The sequence below is a fragment of the Chamaea fasciata genome, unplaced genomic scaffold (assembly GCF_029207755.1).
Source record: "Chamaea fasciata isolate MVZ Bird 193981 ecotype frontalis unplaced genomic scaffold, bChaFas1.0.hap1 SCAF_5, whole genome shotgun sequence".
Lineage (NCBI taxonomy): Eukaryota > Metazoa > Chordata > Aves > Passeriformes > Sylviidae > Chamaea > Chamaea fasciata.
In genome coordinates this window covers 49,088,957-49,107,520 of record NW_027094090.1, presented here as the reverse complement: position 1 = coordinate 49,107,520, position 18,564 = coordinate 49,088,957, and the positions used below count along the sequence as shown (strand labels likewise).

The window sequence follows — 18,564 nt, the reverse complement described above, 5'->3', positions numbered from 1 at the left end:
ACAGCATCCCGCGGGCAGCTCCCCCGTGGCTCTGACCCGGGTACCATGTGCAGGTGAGCTGGGGAGGCTCGTTGCCATAGCGACCGCTGCTAAAAAATGCCCCCTCCTCCCCGCGCCAGGATGCAATCGGCTGCAGACAGTCGTTACTGCGTGTGTAGGGGAAGGCCGGCGGTGGGGTCCCCCGGGGAGGCTGCAGCGGGGCTGACACTGCCACGGAGGCGGTGGGGAAAGCCTCCGGGAGTTCCGCTAGTCAGTGAAGCCACGCTGCTGGCTGCCTGTCCTTCCCCCGCCCGCCGCGGCTGCTCCCGCCATCTCTCCCACCCTGCCTGCCGCCCGCCCATCCGCTCTGTCGCCTCCCGCTGTCGCCCAGTCTCCTGGAGCGAGGTCCCTTCTCCCTGGCACTGCCTGGCCGGGAAAGGAGCCTGACTCATCCCGGCTAGGACCCGGCAGATGCCGGAGAGAGCAGTCTCATCCCGTCGCCCTGCACCCGTGGAAGAAGGTAGGTGGCAGGTGTCAGGGCAGGTGGCGGTGTTTGTTGGGGATGCGGTGCATGGGAGCGAGGTCATGTCTGGGTCCCCAGTCATCTCCATGCCCCAAGCTGCAGCCTGCCCCAGGGTGCCCAGGTCTGGGGGAATCTACGGTCGAGGTGAACCCACGGCTTGTAACGCTGCAACCCAGGTTGTGCTTCCAGCCATGCACACGGCAAGGTTTTGTACCCAAATTCTCCTGTGTTCAGGCATGCTTCTCCCAGCCTCCCACAAGCAGTTTCTTCCCTGTCACTTGCAACGTGCCCCCTGGGGCTCCTGTCACAAGTGTACCCACGGCACCTCGGGGGCAGTAGGAGTTGGCATAGGGGATCCGTGGGTGACATTGAAGGCAAGAGGCTGCAGTGAGGTGTAGCATGGGTTTAAAAGGGGTCAGACAGCTTATCTATATGAGACACGCTTTTGGATGGAAGACCAGGGACACTTTCATGTCTTTGGGGGGACAGGGATGTCCCACTGCAAAATGACTTGCTGAAGATCAACTGGTCCAGCAAGGTTAAGGCACATGTAATGTCTGCAGAACTGCTCTAGAAAGCTGACATCTTTAAATGAAACTCCTTTTTTTCAGTATTTGCAGCCAAAATCTGCTCATCCGCCTGACAAAAGCAAGTTGGTTCTCCAGGCAGCCCTGCAGAGGCTCACATCGCACCTGGCTGGCCAGGCATTCCTGGCAAGGTAAATTGGCTGCTCCCGGTGAGTGTCCCCCACTGCACAGTGGCTGATGTTGTGGAGGGATCTCACATCTGCTCACAGACTTGTGCTGAACCAAGGACCCTGAGCAGGACATGAAATAGAGGTGCAGGAAGGGAGGCCTCAATCCTGATCCAGACCAGCTCAGACTGGGAATTCAAAGGGGTGGTGGAGTGTCAGGGGAAGCAGATTTTCCCTCAAGCAGGAGGTGAGAAGCAGCTATATTTACCCACTGCCTACCTTTAATCACTGCCAGCAGGGCTGGGGGCAAGCAAGTTCAACCCCCTCTGTGGGGAGGGAGCAGGACTGACACTCTGTGCAGCGGTCCCAGGAATTACCCCAAATGCATTGACCTCTCCCAGTGGATGAAATGCCTTCATGTGCAACCAAGCACGAACACTAGGTGCAGCGAGGCTGTGAGGAGGGACTGGGCACTGCTGATGAGGCAGAGGTATTGTGATCAGTCTTGGTGGAGGTGTGCTCTAGGTGCTCCTACTGCATGAGCTTTCTCTCCTTTTCTCTGGCAGCCATGCCCCACTTCTTGGATTGGTTTGTGCCCATGTATCTGGTGATCTCCATTCTCATCCTGGTGGGCTTTGGAGCTTGCATTTACTACTTTGAACCAGGACTCCAGGAAGCCCATAAGTGGCGAACACAGAGGCCAATCACGGAGCGAGACCTTAGGAAGACACTGATGATTCGGGACAACCTGGCCTTTGGGGTGCCTGAGGTCTGACAAGCTGGCCATCACAGCCAGAGGAATCTCACCTGGGTAGGCAGCAGACCACAAGCCTCACTAGGGATGGCAGTCCTGCCTTGGTATAAGTGGGGCTGGTCATCACTTTGCTCTGTGCTGATCTGGATCTCATCACGCACCATTCTGCCCCTTTGCTTCTTAGTCAAGATTTGTGTGGCTGGGGCTTCCCATGTGTTCACAGCTCTTCAGCTAGCCAAGGACTTCTGCTCCTTCCCATGGCCAAGACTGATGAACCACTCAAATGAAATATTCCTTGTCAATCACCTGAGTTCGAGCTGCCTGACATCTTGACAGGACCTTCAGCAGGAGACGTACCAGGTTTTGCAGAGGGATACAGAACCTTGTACTCCTATTCCCTAGGTTAAATCTAACACAGTCTAAGTCCAAGGGGTATTTTGGGGAAAATAAATGGGGTTTCAATACAAATTGTATTTGTACAAGGTCACTGTTGCTTCAGGTGAGCTCTTTCCAGCACCCATTCTCGGTGCTAGGATGGTGAGCTTGCCAAAGCTCTGTGCAGAGGGACCAAGGGCTCAGTGAGCCTCAGAGACTGAATGCCTTTATCCTTGCTAAATGCACACCCCTTCTGTCTCTGTTTGGGAGATGGAGAACATCCATCCATCCATCCATCCATCCATCCATCCATCCATCCATCCATTTCAGATGCACCACATTCAAATTAAAAGTATTTATTAAAGAGGTTTGTTCAAGTCCTGTGTCAAGCTGAGAATGTTCTGCAGCTCTCCATGAAGGGGTGCTGCCAGACTTACCACATGAGCCACTCCTGATCTGCCTGACCTTCAGTTCCTTTGTCATGGAGGGAGATGGTATAGTCTGTGAAGCAACTTGCAATTGTTCAGTTCCCTGCACTGCAGAGCCCTACAGCTTGGAGAGGCTCTTCCTTAACTGTTTTCCAATGAAAGCTGTGAAGCATCCGTCAGCCCATTTTTCCTGCATGTCTCTGAGAAGGAACATTGAGCCTGCCATCTAAATGGGCCCATTGTACCACCTTTCCTTTCTGGACCCAAGCCATATAATGTGGGTCTGGCACAAAATCCCATGTTTATAGACTTTCTGCACTGTCATGGGGATGACCAGCCACCAAAGTGCTGTATGAGGCTGTGACACTGGGGCTGAGAGGGATATTCCCATCCTCTCTCCCTGCCAGCTGAGTGCAATGCCCAGTGTGTACAGGGAGGTTTGAGAGAGCATGGAGCCTGTGGCAGGAGGTTGTGTCTCCTCTCCTCCCACCCCAACATCCACTCTTTGCAGGCACATAGGTGCAATGGTGCTACCTGTGAATGCTCTGGACACAGAGGGATCCTGTGTGCCCCACTTGTGCATATCCCAGGTATGTTAGCTGGTGCCACCATCCTGTGTGCACATCTGTGCATCCTGTACCACCACCTGGGCCAGCCAGTATGCTGGCAACTCACATCTCCAGTGTCCTTTCATTGTTATGGCTCTGTGCTCTAGTCCCCAGTGGCTCCTTTCAGCAGCAGGGGTTCCTCAGGCCAGCTGTGAAAATCTGCCACAGCTCCTGGCTTGTGTCAGTCAGGCTCACCTGTGAACCTGGGAGCAGGAAGTTTTCTCCTCCATTCCCAAAGAAAGAAGGAGAGTTCATTGGGCTGTTGTGAGTGATTTATGCAGGGAAATGCAGTGAGTGGGATTACTCCAGTGCCCAAAGTTTTGCTTGCCCTGGCAAGCAAGGGTTCAAAGCACAGGTGCAGCCTGAAAGTTGGTAATTCTCTGGGGATGGAAGTTAATTTTTAGCTCTAAGGAATGGATCAGGACATCCTGCAAATATCCTGCATCTTTCTGGGATATTTCATCTACCAGACTGCAATCGCATTACCATTCTTTTCCATACCAAAACCAGGCACACTGGCAGGAGCTTTCTGGCTCTGTTTCAGACAGAGGACAAGTCAAGAGTCCTTTCATTCAGCCAAGTAACAGAGACTGTGATGCAAGTACCCTAACTGGGGAGTCTCACTCAGCAGGAAAACGCAGTGAATGGGATTACTGCTGTGCCCAAAGTTCTACTTGCCCTGGGAAGCAAAGACTCAAGGTGCAGGTGGAGTCTGAAACATTTCCGAGACTTGGAGCTGTGAAATGGAAATGACAAGGGCCTGAGTTGCATGGTCTGATGTACCACCCTTGCCTGCATGGCTCACATTCCCTGCCCTCTGGCACAGCCATACCTCCAAACACCGGCTTGGAAACCTGCTTCATCACCCTGACTCCTTGATATGTGGGATTGCCCTGTGAATGAATACTACAGTTGAGTAGTTTTTATGCTACTCTACTATGTGGAGTAGCATAAAAACCTCTCCACTGGAGCTGAGGGGCTTGAAGTGGTCAGGAAGAAGTTAAACTGTCCCTGTGGGAAGGGGAGCCTGCACTCACAGGGGACCCCTCTCCCCTCCTCTGTGTCTTCCTCTGCATGCTGTTGTGCCTGTTTTGACCTCCACTCTGCCCATAACTCCACACAGAAACTGAGCAAAAGAAGTCAGCAACCAGGTGAGGGCTGAATAAGAGAGAAACCAGTTGTTCATGTCGTCTGGCTTATGTTTCGTGCTGTTTAGTCCTGCCACAATCAGCATTAAGACTTTATTGTCAGCAGTGTCAAACGCTTCCCCAGTGGAAGTGTGTGACAAACTGCATGGTCAATGCTTTATTTTCCTGTTGTTCCCCTTGGGAGGTGCCTCCCTCTAGCCCTGGGCAGGCAGCAAGGAGCAGTCTGCAGTGAGGTTTTCTTTCCAACAAGGTAGGTCTCCATCAGTCTGGCTCTTGTGCCAGCTACACTGCCAGGCTATTTGAGAATAATTAAGCCAAAGGCAAACACTGCCTGAAAACTGAGATTTTTTTTCTCCTCTGTGGGATCTGTGCAGCCAGAAAGACCTCAGGGGAGAAGGAAATAGTCACAGATACTGAATTAAACGCCATAAAAATCAGAGAAGGTACTTCCCTGTGCTGTGTAATACTACATAGTATCAGGTTGGGGTTTTCTCATGTTTTCATTTTTCTGTCTCTTTGCCCTTGAGAAAGCAGAGAACTCACACTGTCCTGAGCTCTGCCTTTTACTGGCATTCCCAATGGCTTGGTATGGATCATTGGATGGTGATTCCTCTTCCACTTCCCTCAGGCCTGGTCACCTGAAGTCATGCAACCATTGTCCCTCCCATGCTGTGGGCACCTGTGTCGCCTTCTCTTTGCTCCCACTTGCCCACCAAACCATTCATATTCTCATCCCATTCCACCAAAACACCTTTCTCCTTCCCTCCTTGTTTACTGTATTGCCCTTTAAAGTCTCTTACAGTGAGGAAAGTAGAGTGGCAAGCTGAATCCCTCTTGACCTTGAAAATGCCACAAAGTTGGCAGAATTAAGAAATAATCACAATAATGATAATGAAGCAAAAGAAAATCAGAACAAGGGAATGAAGCATCAACTTGGATGAATACCCAACAATTGACCATTGAATATAAATTGTTGCAATGGAATATGCCATTTGAGGGAAAAAGAACTAAGAGAAGAAGTGAAAGCATTTCAAAAATTCAAATATTTTTAATTCTTTTTTTTTTTAATCACACCAAGTGCCCTTGGCAGCACCAAGTGCCCTTGGCAGCAGGCAGCACAAGCCTGTCCTGGCAGGTCTGCATCACTCCTCTACCTCCTGCCACCGGAGCAGTGCAGGGGGTCATGCTGTGGAGCTGCCCATGCTGTGGGGCTGCTGGTGGCAGAGGTCAGGAAGGTGCTGGGCAGGGGCAGGAGTGGCCATGGCACTCAGCGTGGGAGCGAGCCATGCAGGCCATAAGGGTCCCATTGTCCCAGCTGGAGGCGGGCTGGCCGGACAGGGCTGGAGGTGGCAGCTTAAGCATGTGAATGACAGCAGCCCCAGGGAGCTCTGCACCCCAAGACACCACAGCCCCGACAGCAGGGACAGCCTGGCACTCCCAGCCCTCACACCTCTGCCTCCAGCTCGCTGCTGACCACCATGGAGGAGGATATCGCCCGTCACCGCAGCTGCCTGTCCGCCCCAGGGAGCCCCAGTGGCCCCAGCCACAGCCCGGGCCCCTCACGGCGGCGGGACAGCCCCCGCGGTGTCGCTGCCCCCACAAAGCGGAGCTGCCTCTCGGTCACCCTGCGCCGGGGCGGCGGGGGGCTCCCCTGGGAGCGGCTGCGGGGCCCGGCCCCTGTTACGCCAATCCCTCCTCGGCCCCGGGCCCTGGTGGCCGAGGGGCCCCAGCGATACGGCAGCTCTGAGAGGGCCGAGGCCACCCCGGTGACGAAGATGGGGATGTCCTGCGCCCCACCACGTTCCGGTGGGTCTCCGCTGACGGGCTGGGCAGGGGGAGGGAGGTGCCAAGCGGTCCCTTGGCGATGACATGGAGCCCAGCATGGGCAGGACCCTTCAGGAGAGGTAGGGTGATGAGAGGGAGGATGGGGGCTTCTTCCCCTTGGAGTGATTTCCTCTTGACCCACATCAGAATCATGGATGGGCAACAGCTGGTGGGAGGACAGCCCAGTGTTTGTGAGCCTGGCACCCAGCAGGGAGACAGGCAACTGTGGTCAGCGTGTCAGGAGATTTTCTGGGTGCCAGAATGCCTGTCTGTTGGAAACCAGCCTGTCCACTACTCAGCCTAGCTCGGGGTAAATAACTGCTGACAATTACTTCCTAAATGTTCCTGTAATCTGCAGTGGGTGCACTTTTCCTTTTGTCCCAGAGCACTGCAAAATGAGGAGCCCCAAACCATTGCCAAGTCTGCCAGGTATCCTACAGCCTGGCCTCCACCCAGGGGGATTGTCTTGTGGTGGAGAAACTCGTGGTACTCCTGTCATTCCACTGACTGGAGGGTCAGAGCATTCCCAGATGTTGGTGCCCCCGCCAGCATGACAGGGACACAGTGCCTATTGGGGCCAGGGCTCACAAATGTAGGAGAAGGAAATGCAAAGCAGGGAAAGGGCATCCCCATCCAAAGATGCAAGCAGCCAGAGGCATCCACACGGCTCTCCCGGCACGGGCACATCCACAGGACACATGAAGGTGCTTCCCAGAGCACACGGGGATGTGACCTGTGTACCCCAGTATGGTCCAAGGGACCTGTCCCTGCCTGCCACACACCTGCACACGCCTGCACACCTTTGTACACAGACATGAACGCAGAGGGGTCCGTGCTGGCTCTTGCCTCTGCGCCTTGGGCTGACAGCCAGGAATCACGGTGCTGGAGGAGAAAAGGTTTCTAACACTTCCGCAGGCAAAGCTGAAGGGCAGATCGCTTTTCATGAACCAAAACATTTCCAATTTCTTTCCTCTGGGAAAGCAGAAGGAAATTTTGCCATCCCCTGATCCCAAGAAACACCTAGGGGCAAAAGAGCACCCTTTCTCAGCCCCGCCGGAACTAAGCTGTGAAGGGTTAAATATGCCCCTCCCTAAACAAGCAGAGATGCTGAAAAGGCTGGGGAATTGGGAGGGAAAAGGGCAAGAAAAGGCCTGTGGGGTGTGGGTGTGCAGTGAGGGCCCCTCCAGGACATGGGGGCCCCATCGGCAGCGGCCCCCCCAACGCCGAGGCTGTGCTCCCCCCGCAAGTCCGGGAGGCTGGCGGGGGCCTGGGATGGAGCCGAGGGAGGGTGCGCGAGGGGAGATTTTGCGGAGATGTTTAATATTCAGGTCACATGACGATGGCAGCAGGAGCAGCACCAGCATCCCCGCTCTGCTGAAATAGTCACTGGAGAAGGAAGGGGAGAGGGGGGGAGAAGAGGACACGGGGAAGACAAAGGTAAAAGCAAGTGGAGCCTTGTAGCCCACCGTGCTGCTTCATCAGCGTCAGGCTAGAAAAGTGGGGGGAGACCCATCCCCTTGGGAGAGGATTCGGAGACAAAGGAAGCTTCATGTTCAAAGGTAGGATGCTCTGGGCTTGGCAGGGCTGGGTAACGCCAGGGGGACACCGCTGGGGCTTTTTGCGCAGACATCCTCTGACGTGCCCCCACGCTGCCCAGCCCTGGGCATGGGGGAGGGAGAACCCCGGAGGGCAGTGGGGGAAATCGGTCCTGGCTTCGTCTTTCCTCTGTTTTTGTCTTTTTGGTGGCAGCAGCCTTGTATGAAGGAGAAGGAGCAGGGCTGATTGTGATGCTGATGGGGAGTAGCTAGTGTCAGTCACTGCTTTGAAAGAAAGGGATACTCCAGCTGGGGAGTGCCCACAAACTCCTCAGCACCTGGCTTGTCCCTTGCCAGTGACAGGCAGTGGGGATGTCCTATGCCTCTCCTTGGGCCTCTGCCCGGGAGCCAGCAGGCATGCAGGCAGGGGCACAGGCAGCTGTGGTGGTGTGGGTACCCTGGTCCAGGGGTGCTCAGCATCCTCTCACCTTGTGATACAGCTGTGCCACCCAGGGGGTGAGCTGGGACATGGGACAAGGATTGTACGGCTGGAGAGCAGCACCAAGGGCATGGCTGGGGCTGTCGTGTCTGGGCTGGGGATGTGCCCAGCTCCTTTGCCTCCAGCTTCTGCATCTCCAGAGAGGCTTCAGCACACGCTGCCCTAGATTTCACTGCAGCTGGGCTCTTGCCCAAGCCCTTTGCAGAGTGCTAAGGGGAAGAAAGGTTGCTGTCACGAAGGCTGTGGCAGCCTAGAGGATTGGGATGATCTTCAAGCCAGGCAAAAAGATCTGGTAAGAAGCATGGTTCTGTTCTGTACTCTGAGGTCAGGCAGTACATCCAGCAGGGCTCAGCCATTGCCCTGCACAGCAGGGCAATGAAAGAAATGCCCTGGGGTCATCATGGGAACTGAGGGGGGAAAGGTATTTTTTGAGGGGAGAGATGCTCAGTCCAGCACCTCTGCAGATCTGGAGCAAGGAGCAGGTCCTGATGCCTGTGAGCTCCAGGGAGGCTGTACAACTGAAGCAGCAGCTTGCTTTCTTTCCTAGGAACCTGGGATCACCCTTTGAGGGCCTGCTTCTGCCAGCCACCTTTAGGTTTTGAACCCATCCCTGTCTACAGGGTTCCATGTCTACAGGGAGTGGGACTGTGGGTCCAGGACTGCATGGGTGAAAGGGGCTGGGGTGAGATGTGTGTGAGGATCACTGCCTCCAGCTGCAGAGGAACAGCCTTGTGCTACACCAAAGGAGAGCTGCAGCGAGGCCATCCATGTGTTTGTTACGTGGGGGTTAAATAGCTTTTCCTTGCTGGAAGCTGGTTTGTGGTGAGCACTGTTTGCAGCTCTCCCTCGCTCTTGCCAGACAAAGGATGGGAAGGCAGGGGGAGGGGATGCAACTGTATCTGGGTTATCAGGACATAGTAGATGTTAGTCCCCCACTACCTGAGCCCCTAAGGGACCTGCAGGGCCACCCCTGCCTCCACACAGCTCCTGCGAGCATCAGAGCATGAAGGGTGAGCTGCAGTAGTGGTGTCTGCTGCTGGCCACATATGCCAGCCTTCCAGGAAGAGGTTTTGGGGTGGACCAGTGGGTGTCAGAAGCAGGAGCTAGCTGGGATCATGGGGACCTCTCTGGGCACTCATTCTGGTTCTGCCTGTCCCTGCTTCAAAAGCTGCACCTTCTCTTGGTCCAGTGACCTGGAGCATCTCCTGTGAGCCAGATATTCCCTAACAGCCCAGTCCAGGGCCACCTCCTACTGGATCTGGGCAACAGGGGTGTATCACCAGCTACAGCCCTCTTAAGTGAACTTCTCTCAGCATACAGAACAAAGCAGCAGTGAAAATGAAGGCCTTGCAAACAGCAGGTGTAAGTGGTTAACCTTGGCTACCCCTCTATTCATTATCAGCTGTACTGACTGTAGTGCCCTCTCATGCATTCATTTCAGGGGACAGCTGTGAGGGCTATGGGATATGCCCAGGACACATAATGCCACCCCTTGACCAGCCACTCAGGCTGCTCAGGAGGCTTCCTAGCAGCATTAGTTTTAGTGCTATAACAGAGCCACTCCCAAGTGAGCAGGCAGGCAGGCGTATTTCATGTCTCAGGGAGCCTCGTGAGGCTCTGGTCCCAGCTTTTCACACCCTGATCCCCCCCCAGCTGGCTGTTCCTCAGCTGGCTCCTTGAATTCATCTGTGAGAGGCAAAAGGTGAAAAGTCATGTGCAGAAAGATGAGCCCTGGGAAAATTTCTGCAAAATGGGGGCTTCCCTGCCTGAGGCTGTGTGGGAAGGAACCCTACACAGAGAGGAAGGAAGGCAATTGACCTAGAGGCCAAGGCAGGTGGCTTACCCTGACGCCTTGAATGTTCTGATATAAAATCCAGGAAATATATTTAAGGAGACTTAAATATATCAGGGTTTTCTACAGCTGCCCAAAAACCTGAATCTGAAATATCTGCCCTAGTCACTGCAAGCTCCTGGCTCCAACAGTGAAGCTTGCAAAGGAATGGTCTTGTATTATAATGTCCACAGCAGTTAGCAACATCTGCTGGCTCTGGGCAAGGCTTTCCTTGGTGAGACTGAGGGATGAGTTATGAACCTCTTAGTAAACCTTGAGGCTGAGAGCAAATTCCCTCCTTCCTTCTCCCTATGTAAGAGCAAGGGTTGAAGGAATAAAGGAGAGGGCAACAGATTCCCTTAGGACAAACTACCACCCAGGCAGTGAAAGGGTCACAGTCCACATGGCCCATGTCCTGCACCCATCCCATGCAGCTGCTCAGCTGGGCTTTCTTCCCATCTTGACTTGTTCCCTTCCACCTTTGGGGTTTAATTGCCCCCATTTACTCCAGTAGCCAAGTGCCTCACTGAGGCCACAGCCTCCTGTCCCGAATTCCCTCAACGTTCCATTTCTCTCACTTCTCCCACTCTTAGCCCTAGGTAGGACCTCAGCAGGGCTGTGTGTGGTGTATATGGAGAATGCTGCAGCAGCATAAGGGACACAGCACAGCCACACAAACATGATACAGGGGATGTGGGCAGCCTGGGAGAGTACAAGTGAAGGACAGGGTGCAGGAGAACTGGCTGGCCTGGCCCCCTGAGTTGTACCAGAGAGACGGGCTTTCCTGGCTGCCATCAGGTTTGATAAAGCTGAAGAACGACAAGAGGAGCCTCAGGGGTGCTTCGTCAGCAGGAAAGGCACATACTGGTTGTGATGGGTGTAAGAGAGGATTGCAGCTGAGAAGCACTTGGCTCCACAGGCTGCTTCCTCCAGCAGCTTCCCGGCAGCATGTGGTGCTCCAAATTGCCAGTCTGACTCAAGCCAATGGTCCATCTTGTGCTGTGGTTCCCCCAGGGTGCTGCTCGCTGCTTCAGGAGAGGGTGATGATAGTCCAGAGTGCCCTCACTCAGTGGGGAAAAGCAGGAGGGGGGCCATTCTCCCACTGACCTCTCCTGTGTGGGCAAGGTGGAACAGAGGTGACACAAGAGCCTTTAGATATTACCCACAGTGCTGTACATGAGTGGCTGTGCCACCATCATCTCACACAGAGGAAAGCTCCTTCTCCCAGTTTAATATAAAAGATTTCCCAAGCAGTGAAAAGGAGCTGGGTGGAGGCACCCAGCCAAGGGTGGCCCTTCCACAAGGTCTTTCCTTAGCACATGATAATGGGATATTACAGCTTATAAAAAAAACGTAAATTCTTCACTGTGTAGAGCAGGCCTTGTGTCAGCACCGGAGCTTTGATATGGGAGTGCCAGGGTCCACATTCAGCCATGGAGCCTGCTGCAGCTTAACCCTGTCCTTGAACAAAATCTCTCTGACCTCTTGTCAGTCTGTCTCTGCCTGGCTTGACTAAGCTATCACAGGGACCCCAGATTGGTGCCATCAGTGCCTCCAGCCCGGTGACTTCTGAGTCATTTGCCTTGCAAAGAGGGGCATGTGTCACCACCAAATGCTAGTTGCCCGCCTGACTGCTCATGTCCTTTCCTGCTGTCAGTGGATTCTGATATGTGGAGAAAAAACTCTGCCAAAATGATGGAAAGGGATAATTTAGTGTGAGATACTTGAACTGAAGTGGCATCCAAAACAAATGAAGTACTTACCAAGCAAAACCACATTCTGTCTCTGTCCTGGAAAAATAAACCTCTAATGAAACAAAGCATGGGGAGTCAAGTAATTAGAGTGGGAGAAACTCTATTTTGCAGCTGGCTGGTATATCAGAGGTATTTGATTCCTATCCCCTTCATCTTCCTTTCCAGATTCATCCCTCACGCCTCGCTTCCCCACCAATTAGAGCTTTTCTTCCATGCCCTGTCCTCTCCCAACCTCTGCTTCCTCCCAGCAGGCTGGAGCTGCTCACTAATGAGACCAAGATAAATGGGTGAGGCCTGCCGCTGGCAATGTGTGCCATCACCCAAAAAAGGGTCAGGAAGGCTGGAAAGCCCTCAGGGTTTTCTTTTTACCTCATTGTTTTACATGGAAGAAGTGAGGAAGCAGAGATGAGGAGGGAAAGATGCAGATAATTAATTTTCTGATCATGATGATTAGTTTCTTGAGTGTGACAAAAAACATTGGTCTATGGGTGGGAGGCAAGCACAGAGATTATGGCCATGCTTTCACTTCCACCACTACCGCCTTCTGAGGAACTCAGCCTGTGCACCACAGCCAGTAATGCAGCCATCCCTGGCAAGGGCCAAGCTTGCAAGTCCTCATGGTACATCCCAAACTCTGTTTCAATACCCGGACTTGACACATAATTTTTTAAAGTCTGTTTCATTGCAAATTTTATGGTGAACTTGGAAGGGCAAAACACTGGTGATCCTGTTGGAAACTGGGAGACTAAAATAAGGAGACACCTCTGGAGCTCTGGGTACCTGATTATCAGCCCAGCCAGCCTTGCTGCCCCTGCTCCTGCTGTTTGGAGGTAGCCATCAATACACTGCATTCCAATGAACCTCACTTTGCCTCCTTGTCTGGAGCGATACACAGAAAAGTGTGCTGGAAACTCAAGTAGATGTTCCTCCATGATAAGTCTTACCACTAAAGTCTTAACATTCAGTTATCCTCAACAGCTCTTGAAAAGGCTGCTCAAAGCTGCCCTCAGCCCCTGTGACAGGTCAGCAAGGAGGCTGTTGTTACACCTCAGTGATGATTTTTCAATCTTTGTCCCCATGCAGGACCACTGGAGAGCAAAAACGAAGCAGCCATGTCTGAGCTGGTCCCAGAGCCACGACAAAAACCAGTCGTACCAATGAAACCCATGGGCATCAACACCAGCTTGCTGGGCTACATCGGTATTGACACCATAATTGAGCAGATGCGCAAGAAAACCATGAAGACAGGTTTTGACTTCAACATCATGGTTGTAGGTAGGCAGAGACCAGCTGAGGAACTGGGAACCATGGCTAGGGAGTGTCCCCTGAGGTCAGGTGGGAGAGCGAGTCCCGTGGGGAGGGCATGAGGGAGCAGACAGAGGTTGCTCTGAGGGAAAACAGAGTCGGCACAAGGCAAGGAGACACCTCCAGCCCCTTCCCCTGCCAGCCTAGCTCTGTTCCCTGGGCCTGCTGTCATCACCAGGCTGTGGCAAATGTCACAAGCTTCCTCTCTGCAATCCTCAGGTCAGAGCGGACTGGGAAAGTCAACATTGGTAAACACCCTCTTCAAATCCCAGGTGAGCCGCAAATCTTCAGGCTGGAACCGGGAGGAGAAGATCCCCAAGACGGTGGAGATCAAAGCCATTGGGCATGGTAAGAGCCAGGCTGCTGTGGTGGAAACAATAATGATGCCTCAGCATTGTCTTGCGGAAGATCCCAGCAGTCTATGCAAATAATTCTTTGGTATTAGGCAGCCCTTTCTCCATAGGAAGTTAAAGGACAATTTTAGATGGCCTCAGAGACAGACAAGGCTTTTCTTAAACTGGAATGCTCCTGATGCCACAGCCAAAAGGGAGGGGTAGAAAGATATTTAGAGATTTCATCACCTAAGACATTAGTCTGCAGTTGTGGATTAAGCCTTGCTCTAAGTCAATTTCACCTGCAGTTACATTTAATAAGCTACACAAGTTGTATTGTTGGGTCTCATCCCAAGTCTGGTAGTGCATATCTCCTGAAAAAGCATCAGCACATCTCCTACGGTGATGCAGGGTAAGGAGCATCATCTCAGATGCAGGATGATGCGTTAGAGGGGAGAAGTTGTGTTAAGGTAGGTACTATCTTTGGGCCACAGACTGAGCACAGATTCACATTCCTGTGGCAGAGTGGTGTAAGGTGGCTTTTGTGTAGATAGTACCAAAGTTTGGGATCAGACATGCAAACGAGGGTCATAACAGTTGAGGCATGACACAGCCTGGTCTGGTCATGCTTGCTGGGCAGGGATGAGGGCAGAGCTGTCTTGTTCCCTTGTGGGACACAGAAACATGTTTCATGATAGAGCAGGTACCCAGGGAGGAATATGATTGTTTGCAATTTCTCCCCCAGTCATTGAAGAAGGTGGTGTCAAAATGAAGCTGACAGTGATTGACACACCAGGATTTGGGGACCAGATCAACAATGAGAACTGGTGAGTTTTACAAGGTGAAGGCCTTGTGTCCTAGAAAAGGGCTGAAGTTGAGATGGTAAATGAGTGACTGCCTTGGCTCTTGAAAGCATCTGGGATCTTATTCCACTCAGGGGCCTGATAATGGGGCCACGGGACTGTGAAACCATGGGTCTGTGTGTGTGACTGGGGCTATGCACATGGGGCCATGCACATATTACATGGTGAGTGCTTAATTCTGTGCCCAGTTACAGAAACTCTTAATCATCTGTGCTGATGGCGAGATGCTTGAGGTAGATTTTTTTTTTTTGTGCCTGAAACTGCTTTGCTGCTGTCAGAGCTGGGAACACTGTAGGCAGGAACACAAGGAAATATGTACCTATCTATTCATCTCCTTCTCCTGCTTTAACAGCTGGGAGCCTATTGAGAAATACATCAATGAACAATATGAAAAGTTTTTGAAAGAGGAGGTGAATATTGCAAGGAAGAAACGAATTCCAGACACGCGCGTGCACTGCTGCCTCTACTTCATCTCCCCTACGGGCCACTCGTATGTACACAGTCCCACATCCTTCCTCCAGCCCTTGGTACCTCTGTGCCAGATATATACCCTACACTGCTGCACCTCAGACATGGATCCAGGGATCCTGCCAGCAGGGCTGGCCACTGTGTAGCTTAACTTTGGGTGCTGTGGGGCTTGAAAGGGTCTAAGATTGCAAGAGCGGGAGAAATGCCACTGTGTTTTTTGGGAGAGGGCAGAATGGATGGGAAGAAGGAGATGAGAACATGGTGGCAGCAAGCAGGGTATGTACAAGGGAGGGTTCACTGGTACCCTGATGCTTGGACAGTTATTAGGATGAAAGGTGAGGAGTGTAAAAAGTGACCCTTTCCATCTTGTTCCTTCTTGGGCTGCAGCTTGAGGCCTTTGGACCTGGAGTTCATGAAACATCTCAGCAAGGTAGTGAACATCATCCCAGTTATTGCTAAGGCTGACACCATGACCTTGGAGGAGAAGACTGAATTCAAACAAAGAGTGAGTATCTCCTCTTCTGGATGGGATCCTTCCCTGCCCTGTCTTGGAGGCGGGAGAAATGAATGGGATCCTATTCCTGGGATTGCAGTGCAGTCCCCAGGGTGTGCACAGAGTCCAATGCAGGGTTGGTGGGTAAGTGCTAAAGATGCAGCTGTTTATATCTCCGAGAGCATCTGTAAGAGAAGGAAGAAATGTGTGTATCCCTGTGACATCTTGTGATATGTTCTGTCATGGAACTGGAGAGCCAGACAAGTAACTGAGGTTGGGAAGAACGACTCATCATTGCTGGCCTGTGTCCTCACTTAACTGTGCACTTCCTTGGGACAGTCCCTCCAGCTTCTGCCCACTGGAAGGATATCCCAGATGTGTTTGCCTGGCCTTGCCTACTGCCTTCCCTTCAGGTTTGTGCTGCTTTGTGCTCCAAAATGTCTCTCTGCTTAGGTGCGCAAGGAACTAGAAGTAAATGGGATCGAGTTTTATCCCCAGAAAGAATTTGATGAGGACTTGGAAGATAAAACAGAGAATGACAAAATCAGGGTAGGAAACATTTTATTGTGGGAGGGGAATGGGGGGATGAGGGGGGCACCACATTTTATTCTGCACTTCAGCATCATTGCCCTCACGCATCAGAAATAAACTTTTTAATCTCCATTCCTGTGGCAATTGCAGTCTCTCCAGGGATATCTATAAAGCAGAGTAAACCTATGGACATCTGCACAACCCTATGGATCGCAGAGTCTCCTGCACTCTGTGCTCTGGAAACAGATAGTTTCTCCCTGTGCTTCAAGGTATCTGGGTCCCCAATAGCCTCACCTACTGTCCTACTTTCCAGGAAAGCTACACCCTTATTCTGTTTCTGGCTTTCCTCAGTACAATTTCAGCCACTAAACTTGATGAATCTTCATGTGGCTTATGGGGAAAGATTATTTGAGTCCTGTCTTTCTATTGTGAAGAATTAAAATCTGGCAAGAAATATTCACCTTGAACTATCTATATGAGCAGCTCTGGGCTGACAGATCCTCTGTTGATTATATTAAGGTACTTCTTCTCTGGTCATCCCCCTCCTCAGAAATTCTGGAGATAATGCAGAAAAGCTCTGCCCCAGCTCTGGAGCCCTTGGCACTGCTGCTAGCTACCCACTAAGCTTGTTGGGGTGCAAGGACACCTGGAAAGCAAGAGTCCAGAATTCGAGGGATAGCACTGAGGGGTGAAAAGGACAGCCAGTGAAGTTTTGCTCTGGAGAATCTCTTCCTTCAGAGAAAGCCTTGCGTTTGTTGAGCTGAGAGGTGGAAGGGTGGATGGGGAACCATGGTGGTGCTGGTCTCTGGAATGGGTTCAGTGGATCTTACCATGTGTCTCTCCCCAGCAGGAAAGCATGCCCTTTGCAGTAGTGGGCAGTGACAAGGAGTACCAAGTGAATGGCAAAAGAGTCCTGGGCCGGAAAACACCTTGGGGAATCATTGAAGGTAAAAAAACCTCTTGCTTATGGGAGTATTGTCTGAAATTATTGGGAATATTGTATGAAAGTATTGTCTGCAGATCACAGTAATAGACAAGGGTCCAAATACCATGTCCTGTGGCTACCTTCCCATCCCATTTGTGACAAAATGCTTGAAACTAAGCAAAAGGAGAATTCTCAAATAGCTGTGCCAGGAGGGAACTGCCATGGTCAATATGGTGCCACTATCACCACCTGGGAGAAGCTGGAGCCACTCTGAACACCATGGTGTGTGAAGCTTAGCTCCTGAGGTTGCCTCGGTTTTCAAATGAAAGTTCATGTGTGACTGCTCAGCATCTCTTAGTGTGTGTCCTCAATGCTGGACAGTGTGGCGTTCAGACAACTTGTCCTTTCTGAAGTATGCAAGCTCTGCCCCCTTGGAACCTGCCCCCATGGCAGTGACCTTCCCATGATCTATAACCACAAAGGGGCTGTTGAAAAAATCAAATGTAACAATTGCTTGCTTTCTTTTCAGTGGAAAACCTCAATCACTGTGAATTTGCCCTACTTCGAGATTTTGTCATCAGGTAAGGTCATGGTCAGGCACCAGTTTACTCTTTATGAGCTGGGAGTCTTCCTGAGATCCACTCAGAATGAAATAGTTCCTACTAAAAGGGAAATAAAGAAAATTTCAGGCAGTGAAAACTTATGTGGTGTAGGGTTGGACTGAGTTGAGGGGTAGATACTCTAGTGCCTCTCTTAGTGACATGACCACTATGTCAGGTAGGTGATATTTTTCATGTATGAGCTGGATGCCTGGAGAAAAGCAGGATACTACCACCCCTCTCAAGGTTGCAAAAACTTCCAAGGGAGTTTTAAAAAAAATCCCACTAGGGTTACAAAAGTTTTATTTGCTGCTGACAACAGGTCAGTAATAAAGAGGTCACTACCACATCCTAGATTGTGTTTCATTCCAGGTTGAAGGATGTGCTGGAACATATGGGCTGGAAGTGAAAAGCTTCGTATTTCATTAGCTTTCATCATCCTGACTTATTTCTACTCTGTTTCATGAAGTTGCCTCAGCACAAATTCTGCAGGAGAGCTGTAGATCCAGGGTCACCTCTCTTCCCTATAAGAACAACACAAAAAATAAGAAAATAACAGAAACACAGTTCAAAACCAAAGCCCTGTGGCTCATTCCACTACGGGGTATGATGCTATTGAGACATTTGGCCAGCTATAATGCTTTGACATCACCCTACTTTCCTCTTTTTGTTCTGTAATACCTTCTGCACCAGAGGTGCTTTTCTAAAGTCTTTAAGTAAAAACATCCTACCCAAATGATCATCTCAAAGTCTGTAACAATCCAAGCCCCCAGGCTGTCTATGGAGGTTAGGGATGATGCTCAGAGCAGTGTTCTGCAGCTTATGATCTGCAGTGAACCTGATACACCTCCCGATGCTTCCTTGTCTCACCACTGCTTCAGGTAAGTCCCAGTCTGCTCTGACACACTAGGATGGCCAGTGGCACAGGTGTGAGAAGGCCAGGGCACTGGCAAGCACAGCCAGGAATTTCAGCCCATGTGCTGCATCCTGCCTGTGTATTCTCAAATGCTGATGCTCCAGCTCTCAGTTGTGTATGATGATACCCACGCTATCCATGCAGAAAGAGGGGTAACAATAATTAGCTAAACTGACTGAC

The 18,564-nt window shown here is 51.6% G+C and overlaps 2 protein-coding genes and 1 long non-coding RNA gene across 5 annotated transcripts in view; 2 read left to right on the top strand and 1 right to left on the bottom strand.

The window, feature by feature from the left end:
- Positions 1–207: 207 nt before the first annotated feature.
- On the top strand, positions 208–2,682 carry SMIM45 (small integral membrane protein 45). The gene is made up of 3 exons (XM_066184621.1): positions 208–499; positions 1,114–1,220; positions 1,763–2,682. Exon 3 carries the CDS (start codon positions 1,765–1,767, stop codon positions 1,969–1,971), a length of 207 nt encoding a protein of 68 aa, XP_066040718.1. The 5' UTR covers positions 208–499; positions 1,114–1,220; positions 1,763–1,764; the 3' UTR covers positions 1,972–2,682.
- A 3,584-nt stretch (positions 2,683–6,266) lies between these two features.
- SEPTIN3 (septin 3) overlaps positions 6,267–18,564 on the top strand; it is a 12,547-nt gene continuing 249 nt past the window's right edge. Inside the window, exons 1-9 of one of the 3 annotated variants that reach the window (XM_066183587.1) lie at positions 6,267–6,315; positions 13,036–13,227; positions 13,477–13,605; positions 14,335–14,416; positions 14,805–14,942; positions 15,308–15,425; positions 15,867–15,962; positions 16,795–16,891; positions 17,399–17,450. In XM_066183587.1, coding sequence (XP_066039684.1) covers positions 6,285–6,315; positions 13,036–13,227; positions 13,477–13,605; positions 14,335–14,416; positions 14,805–14,942; positions 15,308–15,425; positions 15,867–15,962; positions 16,795–16,891; positions 17,399–17,450 — 935 coding nt within the window. In that variant the 5' untranslated portion in view covers positions 6,267–6,284. Of the gene's footprint in view, positions 6,316–7,742; positions 7,893–13,035; positions 13,228–13,476; positions 13,606–14,334; positions 14,417–14,804; positions 14,943–15,307; positions 15,426–15,866; positions 15,963–16,791; positions 16,892–17,398; positions 17,451–18,564 lie in introns of those variants that run through there. The other 2 variants (XM_066183586.1, XM_066183588.1) reach the window with 2 other exon arrangements.
- Positions 17,763–18,564, bottom strand: part of LOC136289625 (uncharacterized) — a 4,043-nt gene continuing 3,241 nt past the window's right edge. Inside the window, exon 3 of the long non-coding RNA XR_010720818.1 lies at positions 17,763–17,992. This is a non-coding gene — a long non-coding RNA (uncharacterized lncRNA). The remainder of the gene's footprint in view (positions 17,993–18,564) is intronic.

Bases quoted from the DNA above. Each gene is read 5' to 3' on its own strand.
- SMIM45 (XM_066184621.1), top strand. From the start codon at position 1,765: ATGCCCCACTTCTTGGATTGGTTTGTGCCCATGTATCTGGTGATCTCC.